This window comes from Nicotiana tabacum, chromosome 20 (assembly GCF_000715075.1).
Source record: "Nicotiana tabacum cultivar K326 chromosome 20, ASM71507v2, whole genome shotgun sequence".
NCBI classification, from domain to species: Eukaryota; Viridiplantae; Streptophyta; class Magnoliopsida; order Solanales; family Solanaceae; genus Nicotiana; species Nicotiana tabacum.
Genome location: NC_134099.1, coordinates 7,376,983 through 7,401,145, shown reverse-complemented (window position 1 = coordinate 7,401,145; position 24,163 = coordinate 7,376,983). Strand labels below are relative to the sequence as shown.

The following is a 24,163-nucleotide window of genomic DNA, read 5'->3' as shown; positions in this document are numbered from 1 at the left end:
TTTTTTCTTTAAAAAAAAATATACCAAGTGAGAAATAGACTCACAAAAGGGAAAAGGTCAAAACTAGTCCATATACTATTCGAAATTGTTCAATTTTGCTCTCCATTATACTTTTGTACGTTCATATCTTTGTCCAAGCAAATTATCTTATATTTGTCCTTGCTATTAGGCAGCTCCAACATAAAATGAGTAGACTCCACGCATCAAAAAATTTCAAGAAAAATAATTCAGAATTTATCCCTTAACTTTTTACTATAGTTTAAAATTACTTTCCGTTTCGATTTTACATCAAAAATAATTTTTTTTCTAATGGTTGACGTAAAATATTAGACCAAAAATTTATCACAAGGTGAATTTGTCAATTTAAGATAATACATGAATCAATTTGACCTTAAAAAAGAAAGGGCAAAAAAGAAAAGAAGAAAAAAATAGGGGAAGTCAAAAACGAAAAGAGATTCACAGGTAGGTATAGGCTATGGACTGATATTCACTCCTCACTGAACTTCTCAAGAGAAACATCGAAGAGGAACAACTCCAATTCCAAAATCCAAATTGTTCCCTTTGAATCTAAACCCTAGAAAGCAAACACATAGCCTAAAACCCTAATTCTCTATGTATTTTACATAGAGAAAAACCCTCAGAAATGTGCTCTTCTTTAATAATCCCATCTTCTCTTACCTTTTCACCTAATTCCCATTTCATCTACCGTCAAGATTTCATTTTTCCCTCATACCCATTTCTCCTTAGGCCTAAAACTCCTAAATTTTCACTCTCTGCTTCAGTTACAGAGAAAAATGCAGAAGTTTCTTGGGGGTTTTCTGATCCTAATGCATTTGATGAGTTCAATGGTTGGGACTTTGTTGAACCTCCACTTGTCAACAAGAAGAAGAAACAAAAAGGTTACTTCCTCCCCCTCCCCCCACCCCCTATAATTGTTTAAAAAATGCTTTTACATAATGTCGATACAAAATATACAGGATGCTTTTTACTTTTATTTTTGTTGTTAATTTATTGTGGATGTTATTGGCCTGAGATGGGTTTATATGAAGTAACACGGTCAGTTAGGATTCGTATAGCTGACCCCAACTTTTAATATAGCTTTCATGTCACTTGAGCCCTCTTTCTTGAATGTGCATTTGGAAAGAGATTGAAATTACTTGATCATTTGCTAAAGAAACATCAAATATTATGACTTTAGACTCTAAAGTTGAGCTTAACCTTGGGGCTGGCCCATCATATACCGAGTTTAAACGTGCTTGTAACAGCCCATCCTGCTAGTGATATTGTCCGCTCTGGGCCTAGGCCCTCACGGGTTTAAAACACGTCACTGGGGTCTAAGGCTTGTTAACTTATATACCTAGCATCCCTCTTGTGTTTTGCCGATTGGACTCTGTCTAAATTCTAGGCAGCATCCTCGCTGAGGTTTGCCCCACTGCATGAGATTTGCCTAGACTCAGCACTGAGGTTTGCCCCACCTAACCGGGATTTGCCTAAACTCAGTTGAACTCTGACCCACCATCGGCATGGCTGACACAAGAGTGACTCTGATACCATCAAGTGATATCATCTGTAACAGCCTAACCTGTCCGCTTCAGGCCTAGGCCCTCACGGGTTTAAAATACGTCACTAAGCGTATTGCTGATGTAGGACTCTGTCTAAAGTCTAGGGTGTTATAGTGCTCCACTGGACCTCAAGGATTTCCGGGTTATACAAATTGAGCTTAGTCTTCGATTTAAACTTTTGAGTAACAAACTTAGTCAAAATGTTCAAAAGTTGACGTGTTATGAATTAGCTAAATTATTTAGTTAAACTCTTCAACAGTTGAACAAATAAGGAAGTGGTTGGAATTTCTAATTTGATTAGTGAGGATAATAGCAGTTTTTGTGTCTTGTCACAATTCTCGATTAGATGCTAAGAACCAAAGGAAAAAGCTATGTATGTATAAAATCATAAGAAAGGGTATTTTGGTTTATGCAAAATGGGTCGAAGAGCCATAGCTGTTGATTGATTTACTTTTTGAGATTTGGTATAAATAAAAATTTAATCTTGTGATTTATTTGAGATTGAAGGAATTAGAAACTGTGGTTTTGCAGGTTTGTCAAAATTTTTGGTTATTGGCATGTCAGTGTCTCTGGCTGCTGGACTTGGTGTTGCTTCCTACTTTTCACTATACCAAAAAGGTGAGCTCTTGGATGCTTTTAACATAATGGGATAGCTGTACTGCTTTTATTACTTGGTAGTTTCTAGTGTTATTGTAGAAGTGTAATTCAGTTTTTGGGTTACTTGTTGCTTCTTCTAGGATTCAAATTTCAATTTAATGCGCCATTCGGTGGATTGCATGATAAGTTAGTACCTAATGAGGCTGCTAGTAAGGCAGAAGATGACGAAACTGCTGCTGATTTGTCGATGGAAAGTGCTCAGATTTCTGAAACAATCGAGCAGGGTGTTTCTGATTCCGATGATAAAAATGTTGTTGTGGGTAAGTTTTAGAGCTTGATGATTACCTTAAGTGGCGTTAATCACGATCAAATGCTTGTAAAAGTAATTGACTTATTTTCTTTCTTCCTTTGAACTAGTCTCATGGGAAATGCTAATATTTGCATAGAGTATCTGAATCATGCGAGGACACTGCTTTAGAGTTCTTATTTGGGTCTGGAGTACAATACTTATTTTGGTCTCTCTTCCTTCTTTGAAATATAGTTGGTTTGCTTGCCCCCTTCCATCCTTTGTTGTATGACTGTATGCCAAGGTTATTTTTAGTTGTTTAGACTTTTCCTTTTTGGGTCAGAAATGTAATTTCCTATTCAGAAGTTTGTTCTCTGTTTTTTCGTGTTTCTCTTTTTATTTTATTTTTCCTTCCTATCCTAGTTTGCTTGGCTTGGTGACTTTTCCAGCTAACCCTTCATTTTCGGAACTTTCTCCAATGAAGACAAATTAAATCATGCAGAAGAACTAAGTGGCCTTGACTAATTACTGAAGATTGTTATTATCCGTTATGATGGACCATAGTTGTTGAACTTTCTTTTTTATATACGTAAATTGGTCCTTAGCTTTCTGATAAGATGCTGAATTTATCTTGAAATTCACTCCTTGGTTGAAAAAAGGAAAAGGATTAAATGAATAAAGAAATAACTAGTGTCGTACCAAAACAAGCCTCAGTATAGTCTGCTTAACTGGAAGCAAGGGCAGAAAAACCATGCTGCAAAAAGAGAGCTAAAGAAGCAAAAGTCCAACCAAAAGAGCTGTAAATATGTTCAAGAGAAAAAAAAGTCTCGGCACCAATTTAACTGAGTAATAACTGAAACAAGAGACGAGTTTTCTACAATAGAAGGCCATCACTTTATAGCTACTCTAAGGCCCAACCCAAATCCTGTGAAACCAAGACTCCTTTTCTAGGTAATTAACTGAAAAGAGTGGAGTAACTCTTGAATCTTAAACCAACTAGGAAACTGATAAAACTAAAGAACTCCTCCTGAAACAACTTTCCATCAGATAGACTAGACAGCAACTATTCCTAATTTCCTGGAAAATGTACACCAGCAATATTCTGATTTCTTTTCTGCTCCTTTCTTTGCATCAGTAAAAGAAACTTGTATGGCTAGTCCTACCATGCAAGTTTAAGTTGACAAATTTCTTTTTTCATTTTATTCTCGTCCGTAATTTGAAGTAGAAACGATATGTGAAGACAATTAAATAGAATTTCTCACTCAAGGCAGGTCAGCATTCACCCATGTTATGTCATTAAGTTTGAGCTTGATTTGGTGCTTACTGTTAGACTGCCTTTATTCTTTTTCCACTTTACTTGCGGCAATGTGTGTACCGGTTTCTCTTTTGTTGAATTACTTCCAATGGTCGCAGTCTTGTTGATAAGCTTTTGATTTTGATTTTATCCTTACTGGCCTAAACCTCTGGTTCTATCATTTTGAAGAGACCAGCCATGTTACAACTAAAGGAGTAGCTAGAGGAGTACTTGGACGTATTACAATTCCCTTTGCTGTAGATTCTACTCAAGAAGAAGCTGTTTTCGTGTTGAAGAAACTCAAGGTATAGTCTCCTGACCTTTATTCCATTTGAGAGAAATAAGCTCTCCTGCTGTACTTGTACTTTTTTTTTGTCAGAGCTATGTTTTATTATGGACTTGGATACAGTTTATTTACTTAAAGCGCGACTGAGTTTGAAGTGCACGATAGCCGTAAAGCTCTGTACTGCACTACTAAGTCAAACCAGAAGCAACATAGTTTCCACGATATGCTATGTAGCATAGGTACCGGATGGCGCTGATATTTTAAAGCTAATTTTGGTCAAATCATTGATGCGCAGCTGCCAGATTTAGAGGAGCAACCTTTTACTGTTCATCCTGAATCATGAGTATTTCATGTTTCCTTCTGTGACAAGTGTGAAATGGGAGACTTGGGGAAGCATAGTAACGTCCTCAGAAAAGGCAGCCCAAAGAAGTGACAGTTGCCTTGATACTGCAGTTAGAAGAAGGAATTGTGATAGCTAGTAGGTTGCACATTCAAACTGGACTGTGGTTCCTTCCTCATCTCTCCTTTTTTGGATATATCTAGGATTATGAATAATATGCTTGTTTGCACCCAAGCCTGTGGCTTAGGGGTCAATGAAGTGGGTTGAGAACTATGAGGTTATCAAGTTCAAATCTCAGCGGAGGCAAAAATACTAGGTGATTTCTTTTCAGTTGTCTAAGCCTTAGTGGACAGAATTATTTAGTGCCTGTGTTGGTGGGAGGTAGCAGGTATCCCATGGAATTAGTCGAGGTGTGTGCTAACTGGCCAGACACCACGGTTACAACAAAATGAATAATATGTTTGTTCTAGTGAAAACTAGCATGTTATATGTGTTGTAGTCTTTATTGTCATTTATGGTGATTTTACTTGTTAATGTTATCCTCCCTCTCTGTAGTTCACCCTTCACTCGATGGTTTAGGTTTGGTTCTTAGCATGGCTTTGCCATTATACTGTGAGGTATAATTGGAAATTAGGTTGTCATATTGTAGTCTTATTGTCAATTATTGTGACGTTACCCTGTAAATCAATTTGTACTTCTCTCCCATCTGGAAATTTTTTATTTGTGCCTCTCTCTCTCTCTCTCTGACGTCACTCGATGATTTAGATTCGGTTCAAGCATAGTTTCACCATTATAATCTAAAGTATACAGATCATTGAAGATGATGTTAAAGCAGATGAATTATGTACAAGGAGGGAATACGCAAGATGGTTAGTTACTGCAAATACACAACTGGAAAGGTAAGTTTGAATCAACAGCATTTGTCTGGCTTGTTCTTTTGTTAGAACAAGATGACAATGTGAGTATCCTATCTAGCCTTCCTAACCATTTTCTCTTTGACTTGTAGGTGTAGAAAGCATCGGATAGTTCCATCAGTTGTGCTTTCTGGGTCTACAGTTACTGCCTTCGATGATGTGAGTGTTGAAGACCCTGATTTTGCCGCCATTCAGTGTAAGCTTGACATGTTGTTACCCAAGCGTAATATACAGCATTATTCAAAGAGCTAATATTTTCAGTTTTTTCCTTACAAATTGTGATCCAGCTCTTGCTGAGGCTGGTATAATTCCTAGCAAGCTGTCAGATCGGGAGTTTGCTTCCACTCCAAATGTTTCAGAAGATCAGGGCGTCTGTTTTTTCCCCAATAGGTATTTTGATGTTTGGCTCCCCTGCCTTATCCCTTCCCTTTTATTTTTTTTTTCCCACTTCATTTCATTTCTCCCTAGTTACCTTGGTATGTGCTTCTACTTAATGTTTTGCTGTTTCAGATTTTTGTCTCGCCAAGATCTAGTTAGTTGGAAAGCCAAAATAGAGTATGAAGTCATGCCAGGGATAGACAAAGAGGTAGGGGAAGAGCCACGTTCCAGCGTTTATTCCAACTTTACTGACATTTTGGTGCCCTTTATCTGCCTGAATATCTGACTCTGTTTACAGTTCAGATATCAAGGAAGAATATAGGTTTTCTGGATGTGAGGGACATCAATTCTGAAGCTTTGGTGGGACTTTTTGTGGATTTACGGGCTGGTGAACGGAGTATTCTTCGGAGAGTTTTTGGTCTCTCTCTCTCTCTCTCTCTCTAAATAGTATACATGTTTTGTATATTTGAGCTAGCTCCCGCAATTATTTTCAGCCGACGGGCCAAAAATGAAAAAGCCCAAAAAAATATATGAGGAATTTAGTGCATACAAGACAGTCTTAAGTTCACTGAAAATATGAATTGGGAAGTTTGTTTATCGCCAATTTATTATCATTTTACAGGACAGGCGAAACGATTCCAGCCTAATAAACCATCCACAAAGGCTCAGGCAGCTGTTTCACTGACAAGTGGGAGAATGGAAGAGTATATACAAAGTGAACTGTCAAAACTTGAAGCAGAAAATTCTTCAAGACTAATGGCAATGGAAGAAATCAAGACTGTGCTTCTTGATAGAGGAGAAATACAGAGGATTTGGGAGAGTAAAATGGAAGTAGAAAGAAGTCGTGGTTTCGAGGTAGAGTGGGATTATCTTGCTTCTGTTAGAGATTTAGAAGAGGAAAAGATTGTACAAGAGAATGCTCAAGCTGAGCTTCTGAGGCAGAAGGCTGCTCTAGACTGTCAGAAGCAGCTACTTTCTAGTCTTAAGGAAGAGGTCGATGAGATGTCCGAAAGGCTTGCTTTTGAGAAGTCTAAGCATGTTGATGAGCAGAGTAATTTAAGTGGTACGCTTCAAGATTTGCAGATTAAGCATGAAGCTTTGCTTGATGCAAAATCTTTGTTGGAAGCTGAGATCGAAGCTTTGCGAAAATTGAGGTACAAATATGTTAACTTTAAGCTTTGGTTTACTTATCTGTCTTGTTATATCCTTCAGTAGGGAATGGAGTTTCTAAACGTAGAAGTTCAGTGAATGTTAAATAGCTCTAAGAAGTTTGACTAATTTTGCGAAGCATATATCTGCTGTATAGCGCATAGATTGCAGACTACATAAGAGTGAAATATTTGTAGAAATTCGACTCTAGATAATATGTGGTGTTTGACAATGCATGTTTTATCAAAACAGATCATGGGTCGAGGATGAAGCGAGAAGAAGTCAAACCCGTGCTAAAGTTCTCGAGGAGGTTGGACGAAGGTGGAAATGGGAGGAGCAATAGGGATCCTATAAATGAAATAATCCAGCTGCTTTAATATACACTTTGTCAATGTCATGATCATTTTTCCTCTTAAATATTTCCTTTGCAGCAGCTTGTTAACTATTTAAGAGTTGTTCATCTCTTCTCTGTCTCTCAATTAATATTTTTGGACGAGAATCGTTGATCTTGTGTAATCTTTCACTAAAAGAAAGAAATTTCAAGAAATTGAAGAGTTAAACTTTTGTTGTATTTAAAAGAATGACTCCTCGTAGTCGTAGTGAAAGCAATGATATAAAAAAGTTTGTGTTTTTGCATGAATTAATCAACCTTTTTGAGTTCTTTTGCCTCCTTTTATTGAACATCAGCCTTATTTGTTCCGAATTTTTTAGTTATTATAGCAAAGTGCTGTTATTGAGAATATATGTTATACTTAACATGTTATAAAAATTGGTTCCGTAAGGGCATCTCCAAGGGTGCACTATTTTTTGCACCAAATCTAAATTTGGTGTAAAATTTGGTTTTTTTTGCTCCAATGGAACACCAAATCTTGCACCATTATAGTGCGGAATAGTATCGCACCACTATTCATCAACACCAAATTTAATTTATTATTATTTTATTCATCTTTTTATTTTTTTGGACTTTTAATTTATCATATATTGTGTATATAATTAATTTTTATATTAAGATCTTTATAATTTTAATTTTATATCCTATTTTTTGTATATATTATATTTATATAAAATTATAAGTTAATTTTATTATTATTATAATTGTATAAAAAGAAATATAACCATTATTTAAAAATGAAAAATGCAAATGTAAGATATCTAATGTTGCTAAAGATAGAATTATATATGATGAATATGAAAAAAAGATTATATAAGTGGTGAATGCGAATTATATATGATGAATATGGAAAAAAGAAAAAAGATAGAATTTGTTTGAAGGAAACAAAAAAAATGAAATTTAAATAGAAGATAATAATATAATATAGAAGAGAGAGAAGAAATATTCTTTTTTGGTGTAAAAAATGATGTAATATTTGGAGTAAATTTGGTGTTATACCATTTTGGTGTGAAATTTGGTGTTAGAGTTGGAGATGGTCTAAAAACTTTAATTTTTATAATGAATGGTTGTTATATATGATGCTCTCATAGAGAGCTCTGACTTAGTATAAAAAAGAAACAGAATTGAGGAATTGTTATATCGTAGGCAATTGGCATCTCTTCTCGGTTTTAGCTACTATAGAAAAACATCTTCACAATTGATGCCTCTGATTGAGACTGTTGTTGTCTCTTTGCTGAACTTTGGCCCATTCTTTGTTAAGTCAATCCATTCTCTTCTATGACTAGCCAGCTTCGACGAGCAGAGGCGGATCCAGGACTTGAAAATTTTGGGTGTCACACTACATTGAACGTAAACATATTGCTATTTACACGGTCCAATAAATAGGGTAAAATTTGGCTGGTTTGATCCATTTTGAGCTTCGATTCGGGTTATTCATCGTTTTTGTTCAAATTAAAAAAAAAGTATTATGAGAACTTGGCGTAAGAATATCAAAAGTATTACTAGTGTTATAAATCTTTTAATTACAATTATCTTCAACGAGTTTTTATATTCCGAAGACGATCGACAATGACATCATTGTTTACATTTGCAAATATTCCATGTTTTCTTAGTGAAATATCAAAATAACCACGCAAATTTAAAAGACTATAATATAGTCAACTTTCATCATTTTCTAAAATCTATACCTTTTTTTAATATTATTTTATAATTTACTATCTAAAACCATTTTATTAATATTTATGTCATTTGTTAAAATTGTATAGTACTTATTAATATGGAGGTTGCACTTGTGCATACCCAGGACTAGTACTTAAAGAAAAAGAGAAAAAGTCAAGAATTAATTAAACAGAAAAAGATTTAACTAAGATTAATTTAGAATAGCAAATCAGGATTTTTTTTAAAAAAAAAGGTATATTTGCAGCAAGGCAAAAGAGCAAAATATATGTAAAAATGTGTATTTTCCGTTAGCAAAAGGGCGAAATACACAGAAAAATAGAATTAAAAACAATTACCAAAAAGAAAAATATGAAATGAAAAACGTGCATTTCCTTCAAGCCAAAAAGAGCAAAACCAAGGCAGATCAAGCAAACGTCCCAGATTGAATTCGAACCCCCATCATTTAGTCCTTAACCCTTTGCCAGTGGCACCATGCTACCTTTTGTTACTGCGGGTGCCACATTAAATATATAGAGATATTCATATATGTATATACGATATAAACACTGTCTCCACCGAAACTTGCGTGTAGCGTGCCACCCCCTCTCTACAACGTAGATCCGCCCCTGTCCACGAGCATGATTTATACTTGGATAAAAGCATATGCATCAACAATACATAATATACATATCTTCAAGGAGAGTTATATATGTGTTAGTGTCTTGAATACATTAGCGGGGGTCTCGAAGAGAGTTATCTTTTTTGTTTAACTTGCCGATCAAGAAGACGGCTCAGTCAAAGTTAGGGTACGATAGTTGAAAGTATACTGCTCGTCGCATAACGAGCATGGTATACGGTGCGCCCTTATACCTTATACCATACACCATTCGAAGGACCAAGTACACACCCGACTATAAAAAGTAAAAATATTTAAACTTATGTTTGTATGGTGAAGAGTTTTTTGTTTCTTAGAGATAAAAGTATATCCAAATGTAACATCCAAGACAAAGGACTATGCAAAATATGCCAAAAAGGTACTTATGTTGGGTAACTATGAAGTGTAAAGTTATCAATAATCTGATTTATGTGGGTTAATATAGTCCATACATAAGAATCCATATAAGCTAAGGCATGAATTAAATGTCTAATTTGCTCTTTTTGCTTCTACATGACAATCTTCTTCCTTTAGCCACCCCTTAGCTCAACTGTATTGCAACTGTATTGTTAACTTTATCACCGAAGGATGTGGTGCGGTGGATGAGACTGCTCTTCCCTTAATCAGAGGTCTCGAGTTCGAGCCCTGAGTATGGAAAAATCTTTGGTAAGGAGCGCTTCCCCCCGAATGGGACCCTACGCGGCGCGAATCCGGATATAATCGGGCTTCAATGCGAGTACCAGACACTGGGTGGGAAACCAAAAAAAACTTTAAAGCAATTTTTGTAAGTTATTGAGTATGTGGGCCCCACATTAATGTGGGCCCCTCCTTTAATGTAACATTTCATTTCTTGACCTATAGATACAAATCAACATTTTATTCATTTTTAGTATTGAAAAAACTTATTTTATTAGATTGAGACAGGTTCTTAAAAGAAGCGATATGAATGAAAACTAAGAAGTAAAATAGTCGATTCTAATGGTGTAATATTCCTTCAATTTCAATTTATGTAACATAATTTCTTCAAAAGTCATTTCCAAAATAATGACAGATCTCTATATTTGAAAATTATTTAATTCTAAATTTTTTATTTTACCTATTTTACTTTAATGAGAAGTTTTTATAGCCACACAAATATTATAATGCCACAAAGCTTTATGTGGTTCCCCTTTAATGTCACATTTAATTTCTTGACTTATACAAATCAACATTTTATTCACTTTTAGTACTGGAAAAAACTAATTTTATTAGATTGAGACAGGTTTTTAAACAAAGCGATATGAATGAAAAGTAAGAAGTAAAATAGTCGATTCTAATGGTGTAATATTCTTTCCATTTCAATTTATGTGATATAGTTTTCTTAATAGTCATTTCAAAAAATAATGACAGGTCTCTATATTTGAAAATTATTTAATTTTGAATTTTTTGTTTTACCCATTTTACCCTTAACGAGAAATTTTTATAGTCACACGAATGTTATAACGCCACAAAGCTTTTACTTTTAAGTTTTTTAGAACATAAATTTTAAAATCTAATTTTTTTAAATTTTATATCGAGTCAAAATATATCGCATAAATTGAAACGCAGAAAGTATCTTGTAACTATCAGGGTACAACAATAAAAACTCATTTAAAAGCAATAATAGTAAAAGGCTTATCATCCTATTGACTTGTAGTGATAGAAATTGACTCTTGTGGTCATTAATCTAAGCTCTACCTACATAATTGGAAAAACCCATAAATGGACAAAATGCCACCTAATTATCTAGACAATGGCAAAGAATATAATTGGACAGTTTTCATGCATTAAAAGACAAATTTTTACTCCCAACTCTTTACCTTTAAATTCTTTTTAACTAAATTCCTTAACTAGGATAGACCTTGAGTGAGAATGGAGAAATCTTGGTTGGCACTTGTTCCATGTTCATATTTTTACTGTACTATTGTCCTTTTCAGCTTAATATTCCTGTGATATCAACAAATATGTAAGTTTGAGACCCACCCCCATATTCCAGAATTTCAATCTTGTTTGGACAAAGACTGACCACTCAAGAAATTGGTGGTTCTTGTGCCCTCTATGTGTTCGACAATTTGTCTATTAGACTTTCTAGTTATCAACAACACTTTGCACATAACCAAACTTTTTTTTTTCTTGATAAGATGATATAGCCATTAAGTTATTCATAGTGTCCACTTTTTAAAGAATTGTCTAAAACTGATAATTCTCTTTCAAGAATTGCACCTTTTTTGCCATTTTTGATGAGGCCATGATTTGAGTTTTGAGCTATGGGGTTTGAGAAAAAATGGGTGGGGATTATTTTATGTTAGTAAATGATTTGAAGCTTCAATATTTTCCATTGAAAATACCTACATGATAGTCAGGGTAGGTTTAGTGGTTGCTGCTTCTATAGCAGCCTATGCAGTTAAGCAGATAAATGTAAAACCCTCAAAGCCTTCAGGTAATTTTCTGTAGTCAGTTGTATTTGGACTGTTTTATTAAAGTTGCAAATAAGTAAAGAGGCTGCTAAATTAGTATAATTGGTTTTAGACATATTGATAAAACAGTGTCTATAAAGTTTCAATTTTTAATGGAGAAAATCATCCAAGTGAGTGACTAGAGTGTTTTTTTGTGGCTAAATTGTGTTTATCTTATTGTTTTATGAACGTTGGTGAACAGAAAATGGTGACTCATTGCCTGAAAAACGAAGCGATGAAGGGGATGAAAAGGAGGAGCAGCTTTTGTATTCTACAGATGGCCCCAAAGAAGTGGTTGTAAGTATTTGTGTATAGAGAAATTTGTGTGCTTTAGAAACAAAAATTTGTTAGTCATTTGGAAATTTGTTTAATATATGACAACTTGTAGGATGAGGAAGAGGAGAAAGAAGAAGTGAAATTAATGAATGGAATTATAAATCCAGCACAGGGTAACCAGCTTGATCTTGATGATGATCTTTTCCCTGAATTCGAAGATCTTTTATCTGGGGAAATTGAATTTCCATTACCAAGTGACAAGTATGATACAGAAAGAGAAGAGAGAGAGAAGGTGTACCAAAATGAGATGGCCAACAATGAAAAAGAACTTGAAAGATTGCGAAATCTTGTTAAGGAGCTCGAGGAAAGGGAGGTGAAACTTGAAGGGGAGTTGTTGGAATATTATGGTTTGAAGGAACAAGAATCAGATATCATCGAGTTACAAAAGCAGCTCAGGATTAAGTCTGTAGAGATCGACATGCTCAACATCACTATAAATACTTTACAGGCCGAGAAACAAAAGCTTCAAGAGGAGGTTTTCAATGGAACTACTGCTCGGAAAGAGCTAGAAGCAGCAAGGAGCAAGATCAAGGAGTTGCAGAGGCAGATGCAGCTTGAAGCTAACCAAACGAAAGCTCAGTTGTTGTTGCTGAAGCAACATGTTAGTGGACTTCAAGAAAAGGAAGAGGATGCTTTCAAGAGAGATGTCGAGGTTGACAAGAAGCTTAGACTTGTGAAGGAATTAGAAGTGGAGGTTATGGAGCTTAAGAGGAAGAACAAAGAACTTCAGCATGAAAAGAGAGAGTTGGTTATAAAATTGGATGCCGCTGAATCTAAAGTAGCAAACTTATCCAATATGACAGAGGTAAATTTAACTCCTGATACCAGTATTTTTCATGTAATTGATCTTTAGGACAATCTTTGTGTGTTTCCTGCGTATAGCTTTTCTTTCTTTAAGCATCTTCTTTCTACTTTTCAAGTCTGCAAAAATGTTTTGGAAATGTAGAGCCGACTCTGAGCACCTTATTGACCCCCTTTTTCTGATTACTTCCCTTTTTACGCCACGCTCATAAGGTAGTTGAGTCCGTTGAATACTCCAGTGAAACATGCCCACATTATGGTTTCTTGTAATTATCGTAATTGTCATTGCTATGTTTTGCTGTTTATTATGCTCATTAATTTCTTCTATGTTAATTATCGTGTTGAGCTCCCACCACTTAACCATTGGAGATTCTTAGCTTCTGAAGAGCTTCATTTGGTGATGCGTTTGGTTGGTGTGTGAACTGATGCTATTTAATTACTGACTTGTCTTTGGCATGCTGCTTCAGAATGAAATGGTTGCCCAGGTCAGGGAAGAGGTAACTAATTTGAAGCATACAAATGAGGATCTTCTAAAACAAGTAGAAGGACTTCAAATGAACAGATTCAGTGAAGTTGAAGAGCTAGTGTATCTTCGTTGGGTCAATGCATGCTTAAGATTTGAACTTCGGAACTACCAAACACCTCAAGGAAAGGTATCAGCTCGTGATCTCAGTAAAAACCTGAGCCCAAGATCTCAACAGAAGGCCAAACAGTTGATGTTAGAATACGCAGGATCAGAACGTGGCCAAGGAGATACAGATCTTGAAAGCAATTTTTCGCAGCCATCTTCTCCCGGTAGTGAAGACTTTGATAATGCTTCTATTGACAGTTCCACAAGCAGATTTAGTGCTTTCAGTAAAAAGCCTGGCCTAATCCAGAAGTTGAAGAGATGGGGCAAAAGTAAAGACGATTCCAGTGTTATGTCTTCACCAGCAAGATCTCTTGGGGGAGCATCTCCGGGCCGGACAAGTGTAAGTTTTAGATCAAGGGGTCCTCTGGAATCACTAATGCTCAGAAATGCAGGTGATGGTGTAGCCATCACTAGTTTTGGAACAGCTGAGCAGGAATATGATTCCCCTGAAACACCGCGGCTTCCACCGATTAGGACACAAGATTCTTCTGCTGAGCCACTGAACTCAGTTGCATCATCCTTCCAGCTAATGTCTAAATCAGTTGAAGGAGTTCTAGATGAGAAGTATCCTGCATTCAAAGATAGGCATAAGCTGGCAGTAGAGCGAGAGAAGCAAATTAAGGTAAAGGCCGAGCAAGCAAGAGCAGCAAGGTTTGAGAAGTCCTTGCCCCCGAAACTTTCTCAATTGAAAGAGAAGCGAGTATCAGTATCAGCATCAGCATCAGCGCCAGTGGTCTCTGCCTCTGGTGACTCAGTTGAGCAGTCCGGTGATAGCAAAACTGACTCTCAAGCAGTTAGCAAAATGAAACCAATTAATATTGAGAAAAGACCTCCTAGGACTCCTCGTCCACCACCTACACGATCAGCAGGTGGTCCCGCTCCAGCTGGTAATAATGTTACAGGTGGGGCACCTGGTGGTCCACCCCCACCACCTCCTCCGCCTGGTGCTCCACCACCACCGCCACCACCTGGTGGAGGAGCTCCTAGACCACCTCCTCCTCCTGGATCTCTAATGAAAGAAGGAGCTGGAGGTGATAAGGTCCATCGCGCTCCTGAATTAGTTGAATTCTACCAATCATTGATGAAACGCGAGGCAAAGAAGGATACATCATCACCTTTGATATCCTCTACTTCAAACACATCAGATGCAAGAAGCAACATGATCGGAGAGATAGAGAACAGATCCACATTCCTGTTAGCTGTATGTACAACTTCTCTTTTACTCCTTTGAATAATGCATGTGCTTATTAACCTATTCTGACTCAATGGAGACTTGTGCAAAACCAGGTGAAAGCTGATGTGGAAAGTCAAGGTGAATTTGTCGAGTCATTGGCAACTGAAGTTCGTGCTGCTTCATTTACCAATATCGAGGATCTAGTGTCATTTGTGAACTGGCTAGATGAAGAACTCTCCTTCTTGGTATTTCCTCTTACCATTATACCTTCAAGTTCCTCTTCCTTAAATAGGACATGAATATACCTATATTCTTAATCATACTTTTATATGAAAATTGTTGCTTACATTAATCTTGCTCGAGCGACAAGGACCATGCAGTTTCTGCATTAAATACCTGGAGCATTCATTAACATTGTATCCCGTTGATTCTTTTCAAGGTTGATGAACGAGCTGTCCTCAAGCACTTTGACTGGCCAGAGGGAAAAGCAGATGCACTGAGAGAGGCTGCCTTCGAATACCAAGATCTAATGAAACTAGAAAAGCATGTAACCTCCTTTGTTGATGACCCAAATCTTCCATGTGATGCTGCTTTGAAAAAGATGTACAAGTTGCTTGAGAAGTAAGTCTCTACTGATATCTTTATCTCTTGTCTTTAAACTAGAGAATTTCAGTCAGGTAGGATGTGAAAATGGTTGAATCTTAAATCAAACTATTTTCAGACCATATTTAAACTTCCACTTATTTGGAATTGGTACCCTTTCATTTCATGTGTAGTTGTTCCTTCTTATCATTTCTGTCTTGTCTATCGCTAGCTCATTTTTTGTTACTCCTAAGTCTTAAACCCTTTAATCTTCGGGATGCCAGGGTGGAACAAAGTGTTTATGCACTATTGCGTACTCGCGACATGGCTGCATCAAGATACAGAGAATTTGGCATTCCTACTAATTGGTTGCAAGATTCAGGTGTTGTTGGCAAGGTATGTTCTCATATAGAAACTTTGCTATGTTGTTCTTTGTGAAATTGCTTGAACCACAATAATAAAAGAAAAAGAAACAAAATAATCACACTGCAAGAAAACCTTAGAATGTGATGTTTTACTTCATATTACTTAGAAATTAGGAAAACTTACCAACCTCTTTAACTAACATGTACTCCCTCTATTTCAAAAAGAACGAACCTATTTGATTAGGCACCGAGTTTAAAAAGAATGAAAGACTTAGATATTTGTGCGGCATAAATCATCTTATTAGGGGTAAAATGAAAAGTTTAAAGTTACATTATTTCCAAATTTAGAAAGGAGTCAATCTATTTGAATCGAGTTAAAAAGGAAATAGGTTCATTCTTTTTGAAACAGAGGGAGTAAATATAATTTCTCTTCATCGTACGGACAATAGAAGGAAAAAAAAAAGGAAGTGTGCAGAGAGATGATCTATCTATGGCGTATAAGTATCGCTGTTTTCTTCTGCAGATCAAGCTTTCGTCGGTACAATTGGCGAGGAAGTACATGAAACGTGTAGCATCAGAGCTTGATGCCATGGGTGGACCTGAGAAGGAACCAAACAGAGAATTCTTGATTCTACAAGGGGTTCGTTTTGCTTTTAGAGTTCATCAGGTATACACACAGCACCTGCATTTTGTTCACTTACCAAATCTAAAAACAATACCAATCTATTTAACAAATTAAACATGTTTTAGTAGAGTTACAGATTAATGAATTTACAACTTTTTCTTTTTCTTTTCAGTTTGCTGGAGGATTTGATGCTGAAAGCATGAAGGCTTTTGAAGAATTAAGGAGTCGTGTCAAAAGTTCACAAACAGAAGAGACTACACAAGAACAATGAGAATATCTGTATTTTGGTTTTGGTCATTGTAAATTTCATCATTTTCTTTTCTCCAAGTATAGCAAACTTACTCTATCTTGGACTTCTGTACAATTCAAAAGGTGAATAACTCGAGGAGAATATCAGATAGCACAGATTAGTTAAAAGAAAGTTTAAAGGATAAACATTGTATTGGAAAACACAGAGAAAACTACATTAAACAATGAGTGAAATTTGGAACTGCATAATCATGAATTCACGAGAAGGAAAAAATGCAGCAAGTTGTCAAGGTGTTGGATCATTTGTTCTGCTTTTGGGGCAAAAGTGAAAACCTGTCCCTCTTCTGGGGCCTAGTTGTACTAGGCAAAAAATCCTCATTTCTGTGAAATTTAAGTATATTCATCCTAGTACATTTCAGGGTACAAGCATTGTGCAATAGCAAAAAGAAAAGAAGAGAAACTCATAAAACTGAGTGTTCAGCAGCTGCTGTGAAGTGACTCTCTGTATGCTCGTCGATGAACATGCAGGTGAAGGTTCTTGATTTCATCTGTTATCGCATTGTAATAATGAGATTTCTGTCTGCAAATTTGGCACCTCCAACCTTCCCTTGAAGTTGAGATGGTAGACGAATGACACGTCTCTGATCACCAGCCTCTACCAACAACTCAGACCCTCCTCTAAACTGCAATAACCAGAATTCTGATTAATTTCACCTTTTAATTTGATTTTAGTAGCATCCAATGAACCTACGGGAAGTCTCAGATAGGGAAATGGGGTTCTAAAATTCAAAACGACCGGTCTAAAACAAAAGACAGAAAAAAAGAACAACAACAATAACAACAATGAGCCTTAGGACATGTTAATAGCTTCAATTAGTCAAGGCACTATCAACTTGGATAACCTATCACAAGTTAGATCGCTTTAACCTTGCTATATTAGCAGCCAAAATCGTATCATATCCTAGAATAGGAAGCTGCGGATGATTGTAATCACTCAACTGCATAGTATGTGTTTCATATAAATGTAAGCATCAGCTCAATGTTTCATTAGTCAGAGTTCTTTGCAGTTTTCCCGTTTGAATCACTCGGTTAGCTTTAACAAACTTTAATGTGCTAGACAAGTAGGGGGACTAAAAAGGTAAACCGTGTCTTACACCCTGACCCTGAAGAAACAGATCATTTTTGAGATATACCTTCACTTTTTTTAGCTAGAGAAGAGCTTTGTTAGTAGTTCTATCGCAAATGCTTACAGAAATTATTGATTAGTAAATGCTTTTCCTGCTGCAGAGATTTAAATTTTTTTGCTTCCCCTCACTTGTGAAAACTAACATAAAAATGCTCCATTGAGCATATGGAGCATTTCATAAAGGTCTGTCACCAAAATAATCCAATATTTAGTGAAGAATTTCATTGCATTGAAGTTCACAAGAGGATCACTTTTTGACATCATAATAGACACATAATGCAAAAAGGTGAAACAAACCATAATACATACTTGATATAGCTTGATTTCCGATTTGTCAAAACCGGGCATGAGAAGTGTGACAGTTTTGTTGGCTGGATCAAAAATAACAGGAGGAATGCTGGTCTTATTAGCTGTTATAGTCAGAAGATTCCGTGCACTCTCACTATGAGTATGCTGCATAATATTGTTCCAATCCAATTGGGCTGCCATTGATATATGCGGAATGAAAGCAGAAGGCAAAGGTGAAAAGTCATTAGTCGTTGCTCCTGGTTCTCCACTTGAATTTGGCGATGCAAGAGCAAATGCACCAGAAACCTGTGCACCAGCCTGGATTATGCAACCCCAGTAACGTAAAGCACAAGCCAAAGATGCAGGGCTATTTCGATCGACCACAAGATAGCAACCAAATTTTTGCGGTTCTGCAAATATTGTAGACCCTCTCTGCAGCATGCAAAACAAATAGAACATTTAGTTCAAACTAGATGGTATTTTGAAAACAGATACGTAGCTGGCATACCTCCAATACTTGTTCTAAAAAGTCCCAAATTTCTGAACTCGTTTTCCCATTCAGATTAAGATTTCTACCGCTTAGAGTCATGGCTTCATCTACAAGTCTCAAAAGAGAGGGACTTGCCAGCCTTCCTAAATCAGTTTTCTCAGCTACATTGCGGAGATATTTTAAGTATAATCTGCACAGGGAAATAAAGATATGATATGCCACACCGGTTTTGGCATAGATGCATATAACAAGTCTTGAGATGATCTAACCTTGCTTTGCTGGTCGCACCAATCATCCTTATCGTTTCTTCAGTACTGATACCATCGTATATAATAATGTCGAATTTCTCTTTTTTTCTGTTCTCTTGAACCACATTTCCAACAAATCCTACAAACCGCTCGAGTGCTAGGGACGAAAATATGGAATCCATTCCAGGAAGCACACCAAGCTCTTCTCCGACCACCTACTACATTTTGAAAATAGTTACTCAAAAGAGGGACTCATCCATTTTCTGGCGAAAGAATGCCAGATAATCGCACCACTAAGTTACATACCCACCCCTTCAAGAACTCCTTGAGTCATATTAAGACGAGCATCCGCTTGCTTCAGTTTATTGAGAGGTTCAAGGAGCATCTGCAATTACTGATGATTGTTCAGCCCAAATGAATTGCAACCAAATGTATAATCTCAATACTGCAGGGAGACAGGTGAAGTAGGGATTAAAGAAGAACAAACTTTTGTAGTTTCCAATCTAACAGCTGAGAGGTTGCCGTTGCACATTACTGGCGTTGTCCCAATCTTACAATTCAGAAGATATTCAGCTGTAGGATCTTGAGAATGTATCACCAAGCATGTTTTGAGCCCTGCCATTGCATAATGCTGGTAAGAAAAAGAACATGGCCAGTTAGTCTACCTAACTTTATCATATTCAAGCGACTCGTGATTCCTGATATGATACAGCGTTAGTTAAGGTTCTACAGGGGAAAAGATAGCATCAGAATCAGGGGTCAATGATATTGTCTCTTTATCTTTATGTGCGAGTACTAGATGAACATAATAAAACATCATAGAACATACAAAGAAAAATGAAAGATATAAAACAACACAAATTGCACTGCTAATGCCAAGATAACAAACTGCCCAAGCAGAAGAACATGCTGTTACAATTTATAGGGGAAAATAGAGCCAGAGAATCCGTGACAATCATTTTATTTAAGATAAATGAAGCAAATCATGAAATTAAGTATGATGAAAGATAAGGACGTATTCTTCTATTCTGAGTTTTCTTGATATACTCATTACAAAACCTCATAAATCATAGCTTGACTCAGCTAAAAGAAATTTTTTAGTCAACAGAAAAACTCAATCTTTACTTAGTTTTGGCTAAAATCTAGTTGCCTTGCTCAGTTAAAAACTTAAGACAAGTAATAGACACAACTATTCCAACTCCCAAGCTAACTATTCCTTCAATGGTGAGGCTACAAAGCATTTAACAACTTTAATCACAAGTACGCGAATAGCTAAGTGGAGTACTCAAACTACGCTTTATACCTGATATTTTATATATATAAGAAGAAGAATCAGAGGAAAATATCGCAATCTTTATTTCTTCATAAATTAACATAAAAGGTACCATTTTTCTCCTGATTTACACACTCAAAATTTAAGTGTACAAGTCTAGACCTTAAATCTCAACAAAAACTTGAATTTTACATTTTACTCAATTACTTCGCTAAGTCAATTACAGCATACATATTGGGGAATCTCCTGTTTTTATCTCACCCAATTCAATCAAAAACCATAAGCCCTTCTTCAAGCAAATTTTAATACTCAAATATACAAGTTCTACATAGAGTAAATGAAAGCATTCTTCACTTTACATATCTGCCAAACAAGCAATTCTTATCCTCTCACACAACCCAATGTTAATTTTAAAAGCATTAATACAACCCCACATTTTATATCAATAAGATAACATTACAACAGATGAAAGAAAGCAAAAAGATTGATTCTTTAAAGCAAAATTATATACCAGTAAAGATAACATCTAATGCATTTAAAAGATTGAATCTTTAAAGCAAAATTATGTAGTAAAGATAACATTCCCATCTAATGTATACAAAAGATAGAATTGAGCATAAAGATTGAATCTTTAAAGAAAAATTAAGTAATTAATTGACAAACCTGAGCTGCAAATATTGCAGAAGTGGTTTTTCCAGAACCCCCTTTACCTAAAAAGGTAATTAACTTAGTGGGGTTTTCATTTTTATCTGAATTAGCACTTGCCATGGCCAAAATTTTAATTCTTGCTCTCCTTATTCTTCTTGTTTTGGCTGGAGATTTTTTCTGTACTAGCTGAGTGAAAAAATCAGAAGATGGGTACTTTTGAGTGGAAAATGAGGATATTGTTAAGATTTGCATAGTGAAACTAGACATTTTTCTATGGTTTAAGATGTGAATTAGACTAGCAAGATTTAGTATTAGCAATTGAGACAAGTTTGGCCTGAGAGTACTGTTGAGAGCTAGAAGGTGCAGTTGATTAATCTATTTTTGTGCTTTCAAAATTTTCCGACAGTGGCACTTATTCTAAAGGGCACATGCAGGGGCGGTCATTGATCGGTTCGGTTCGGTTCGGTTATGAATATTATCGGTTCTTCGTATCGGTTTATGAATATACTAACTCGATAACTGAACCGATAAGATATCGGTTATCGAGTATCGATTAGTCGATTATCAATCTTTATCGGTTCGGTTATCGATTTACCCGATAAGAATAAAAACTATCCAAAAAATCCATGTCTTTATTATAGAAATCGTGACCATACTATTAAGAGAAAGGAATTGAATTTTTGCTCTTAAGAGAACAGAGACTAAATTTCAACTTAGAAAATAAAATTTTCTTTGCATTTGAAAATCTCAATGAATGATCTCAATTTTCAAAGGTATAAGTTAATAGGAGTAAGGGATAAGACATTTACCAATCTAATCTTACTATCTCATTGCGGGCAGGCATAATTCATAGAAAAATAATAAAATCCTAATCTTGTAAATACTAAAGAATCAGTACAACAAAAGAAACAAATAGAGAAACTAAAAATCTGAACAATTAATTCTCTAAAGTTTAAAACTAAAAATCTTAATTGAAAAATTAAAATGAGAAATTCATAAAAGTTTAAAATTTACTCTAAGGATTAAGGTAAGAAGATGAAGAGTAACTACCAAGAGAATTGAGAGAATGAAGCCATAAGGTGGTTTTATATACTTATTGGGTAAAATTATAATTTTGATAAAGTTTATTGGGCATCGGTTAAACCTTTAATAAAATTGGCCGGACCGATAACCCATTAGTCAAATAACATTATAAGTTATCGAACTATTTACCTAATAACCCAATATCGATAACCCATTAGTCAAATAACATTAAACCGTTATCGAACTATTTATCTAATAACCCAATACCGATAACCCAATAGTATTTTATCGGTTCGGTTTATCGGTTATATCTGATATATGCCCAGCCCTAGCACTATGTGTCGGGTTCGTCGAAGGTTCGGACCACATAAATTTACTGCATGCAGTCTTAACCTACATTTCTGCAAGAGGTTGTTTCTACGGCTTGAACTCATGACATGTTGATCACATATCAACAACTTTACCAGTTAAGTAGCCTTGGCGTAAATAATAATTTGGTTCTTTTTGTAAATATAAAAAAAAATCAGCACCTTTTTTTAACAAAAAGTTATTCCTGCTTAATATTCAGCCAACATTAAACATCATTTCTTGGACAAAGAAAAAGAATCATTTCGGCCAAATTAGGTTGTTCGTATTGGAGTTAGAGAAATAACGACAAAATTCTTGTCGACGTGTTTCTAATGGCAGTCTAATATCACAAAATTCTTGTCGACGTGTTAATTTAAATTATTGCTTCTTGAAGTATTAGTTTTTACCACTACATCACTTTTATCTTGTTCAAAAGACACCACATTTTAGTAATCCATTAACATGATAAATACGTATATTGGAAAAGTATAGTGTTTGAATTTGATTAGTCACAATTAATCATTCGACTTGCCTCAGTCTCATATAAATTGGAGTTAATTATGTGAAGCCAAAGAATACTTTAGCTGAACTTATTTCACTTTATTTTAATAGATAATTTGTCTTTCAAAGTAAATAAGAGATTATTTGTCTGTTAATGTTTGATGTTTGGTCTACCTAATTCTCTATAAATATTTCCAATCATCACTAATTACATGAAGGACATTTCATTCAAAGACCTAGTTACATGAAGGACATTGGCACGGATGAATCATTTACATTTTGTTCCTATTATTATCGGGTAAAGGACATTTCATTCACAGATCTTGATCTTTTAAGGTAAAAGTGCTCCGTGAGAAGGGCGATGGACAGAAATGACCTTGTTATACCTTACTCTCGTCTTCAATGGAGTTTGCTCTTACTTTTTTTGGAAGAGTATGCCAATATGATCTTAACGAGGTATTATCCGCTTAAAAAATGAATAACCAATGGATCTCCATATTATTCGTCGATTAACTCATTTTCTATCTGTATTAAATATGGGTCGGATCATTTTATCTATTTTTTCATTATCCATTTTCAACCCGCGTATATCCGATCTAACTCAATCGTTTGCCACCCCTATAACAGGATAAGCACGCGTGCATTTATAATCTTTTATAGTTTTATATTTTTGTTCAATTACTCGCTATTATGTCGTATTGAAAATTTCACCACGCAACTTAAAGTAGTAAACTCCTTGCATAATTGTGTTGCATGTACTAAGGGGTCATTTGGTAGGGTGTATAAGAATAATACTGAATATATTAGTAATGCTAATATTAGTTATGTTTGTATTAGTTATGCTGATATATTTCTTATCCATTGTTTGGTTTGATGTATTAAAGCATTGCACAATTTTCAAAAAGAATTATTTATTTATGAAAATACCATCATAACCGGTCCATCACTTTATCTTTTTTAAAAAAAAATATGTTGATGAATATTTTTATATGAAAAATTAAAGGTCTTTAAAAAATTATTTGATTTGTCTACCTATATTGTAGCATAGAACTGAATATTTATTTATAAAAAAAATATGTTAAGTATTTATTTATCTACTAGGGAAGTAATTTTGTTTCCCACTTTCTTGGATTATTAGGCAAAGAAAGTTTGGATTAAAAAATATAAAAGGAAAATGAGTTGATTACAAGTGCACTCCAGTACGTAGTAGTAGAGTACATATTTATAAATTTACAATAAAGAAATTGGCAGAGTATATATATAAATAGCGGGAGCATAAATTTTGAAAGGCAATTTTGTCTTTGACTAAGCTAATGCATGCATTAAAATATATTGCATTGTTAATATCATGGTTTCCCGTGAATTAGTTATGCATAGGATAATACAGAATATGGTGCATAACTAATGCAT

General features: G+C 35.3%; 3 protein-coding genes across 7 annotated transcripts; 2 read left to right on the top strand and 1 right to left on the bottom strand.

Moving 5' to 3' along the window:
- The first annotated feature begins 430 nt into the window (after nt 1-430).
- Nucleotides 431-7,454, top strand: LOC107778514 (uncharacterized). Its single transcript, XM_016598788.2, has 11 exons — nt 431-899; nt 2,094-2,180; nt 2,300-2,479; nt 3,929-4,044; nt 5,176-5,264; nt 5,372-5,475; nt 5,567-5,669; nt 5,790-5,865; nt 5,961-6,075; nt 6,280-6,811; nt 7,059-7,454. Exons 1-11 carry the CDS (start codon nt 644-646, stop codon nt 7,147-7,149), a joined length of 1,749 nt encoding a protein of 582 aa, XP_016454274.1. The 5' UTR covers nt 431-643; the 3' UTR covers nt 7,150-7,454.
- A 3,761-nt stretch (nt 7,455-11,215) lies between these two features.
- LOC107778512 (protein CHUP1, chloroplastic) lies at nt 11,216-16,920 on the top strand. Of its 5 annotated transcripts, none has more exons than XM_016598784.2 (9): nt 11,216-11,969; nt 12,188-12,282; nt 12,374-13,126; nt 13,590-14,954; nt 15,041-15,172; nt 15,367-15,548; nt 15,794-15,905; nt 16,398-16,541; nt 16,672-16,920. In XM_016598784.2, exons 1-9 carry the CDS (start codon nt 11,882-11,884, stop codon nt 16,768-16,770), a joined length of 2,970 nt encoding a protein of 989 aa, XP_016454270.2. In that variant the 5' UTR covers nt 11,216-11,881; the 3' UTR covers nt 16,771-16,920. The 5 variants fall into 5 exon arrangements, 1 of the variants encoding a protein (XP_016454270.2); XR_012703615.1 differs by having other exon boundaries at nt 11,479-11,969; nt 15,794-15,943; nt 16,377-16,541; XR_012703616.1 differs by having other exon boundaries at nt 11,479-11,969; nt 15,794-15,943; nt 16,354-16,541.
- A 57-nt stretch (nt 16,921-16,977) lies between these two features.
- On the bottom strand, nt 16,978-21,274 carry LOC107778513 (ATPase GET3D, chloroplastic). The gene is made up of 7 exons (XM_016598785.2): nt 20,897-21,274; nt 19,448-19,591; nt 19,271-19,345; nt 18,982-19,175; nt 18,731-18,902; nt 18,244-18,654; nt 16,978-17,431 (listed from the first exon to the last, which is right to left on the bottom strand). The coding sequence occupies exons 1-7, from the start codon at nt 21,146-21,148 to the stop codon at nt 17,300-17,302; spliced, it is 1,380 nt and encodes a 459-aa protein (XP_016454271.2). The 5' UTR covers nt 21,149-21,274; the 3' UTR covers nt 16,978-17,299.
- Between the last annotated feature and the right edge of the window lie 2,889 nt (nt 21,275-24,163).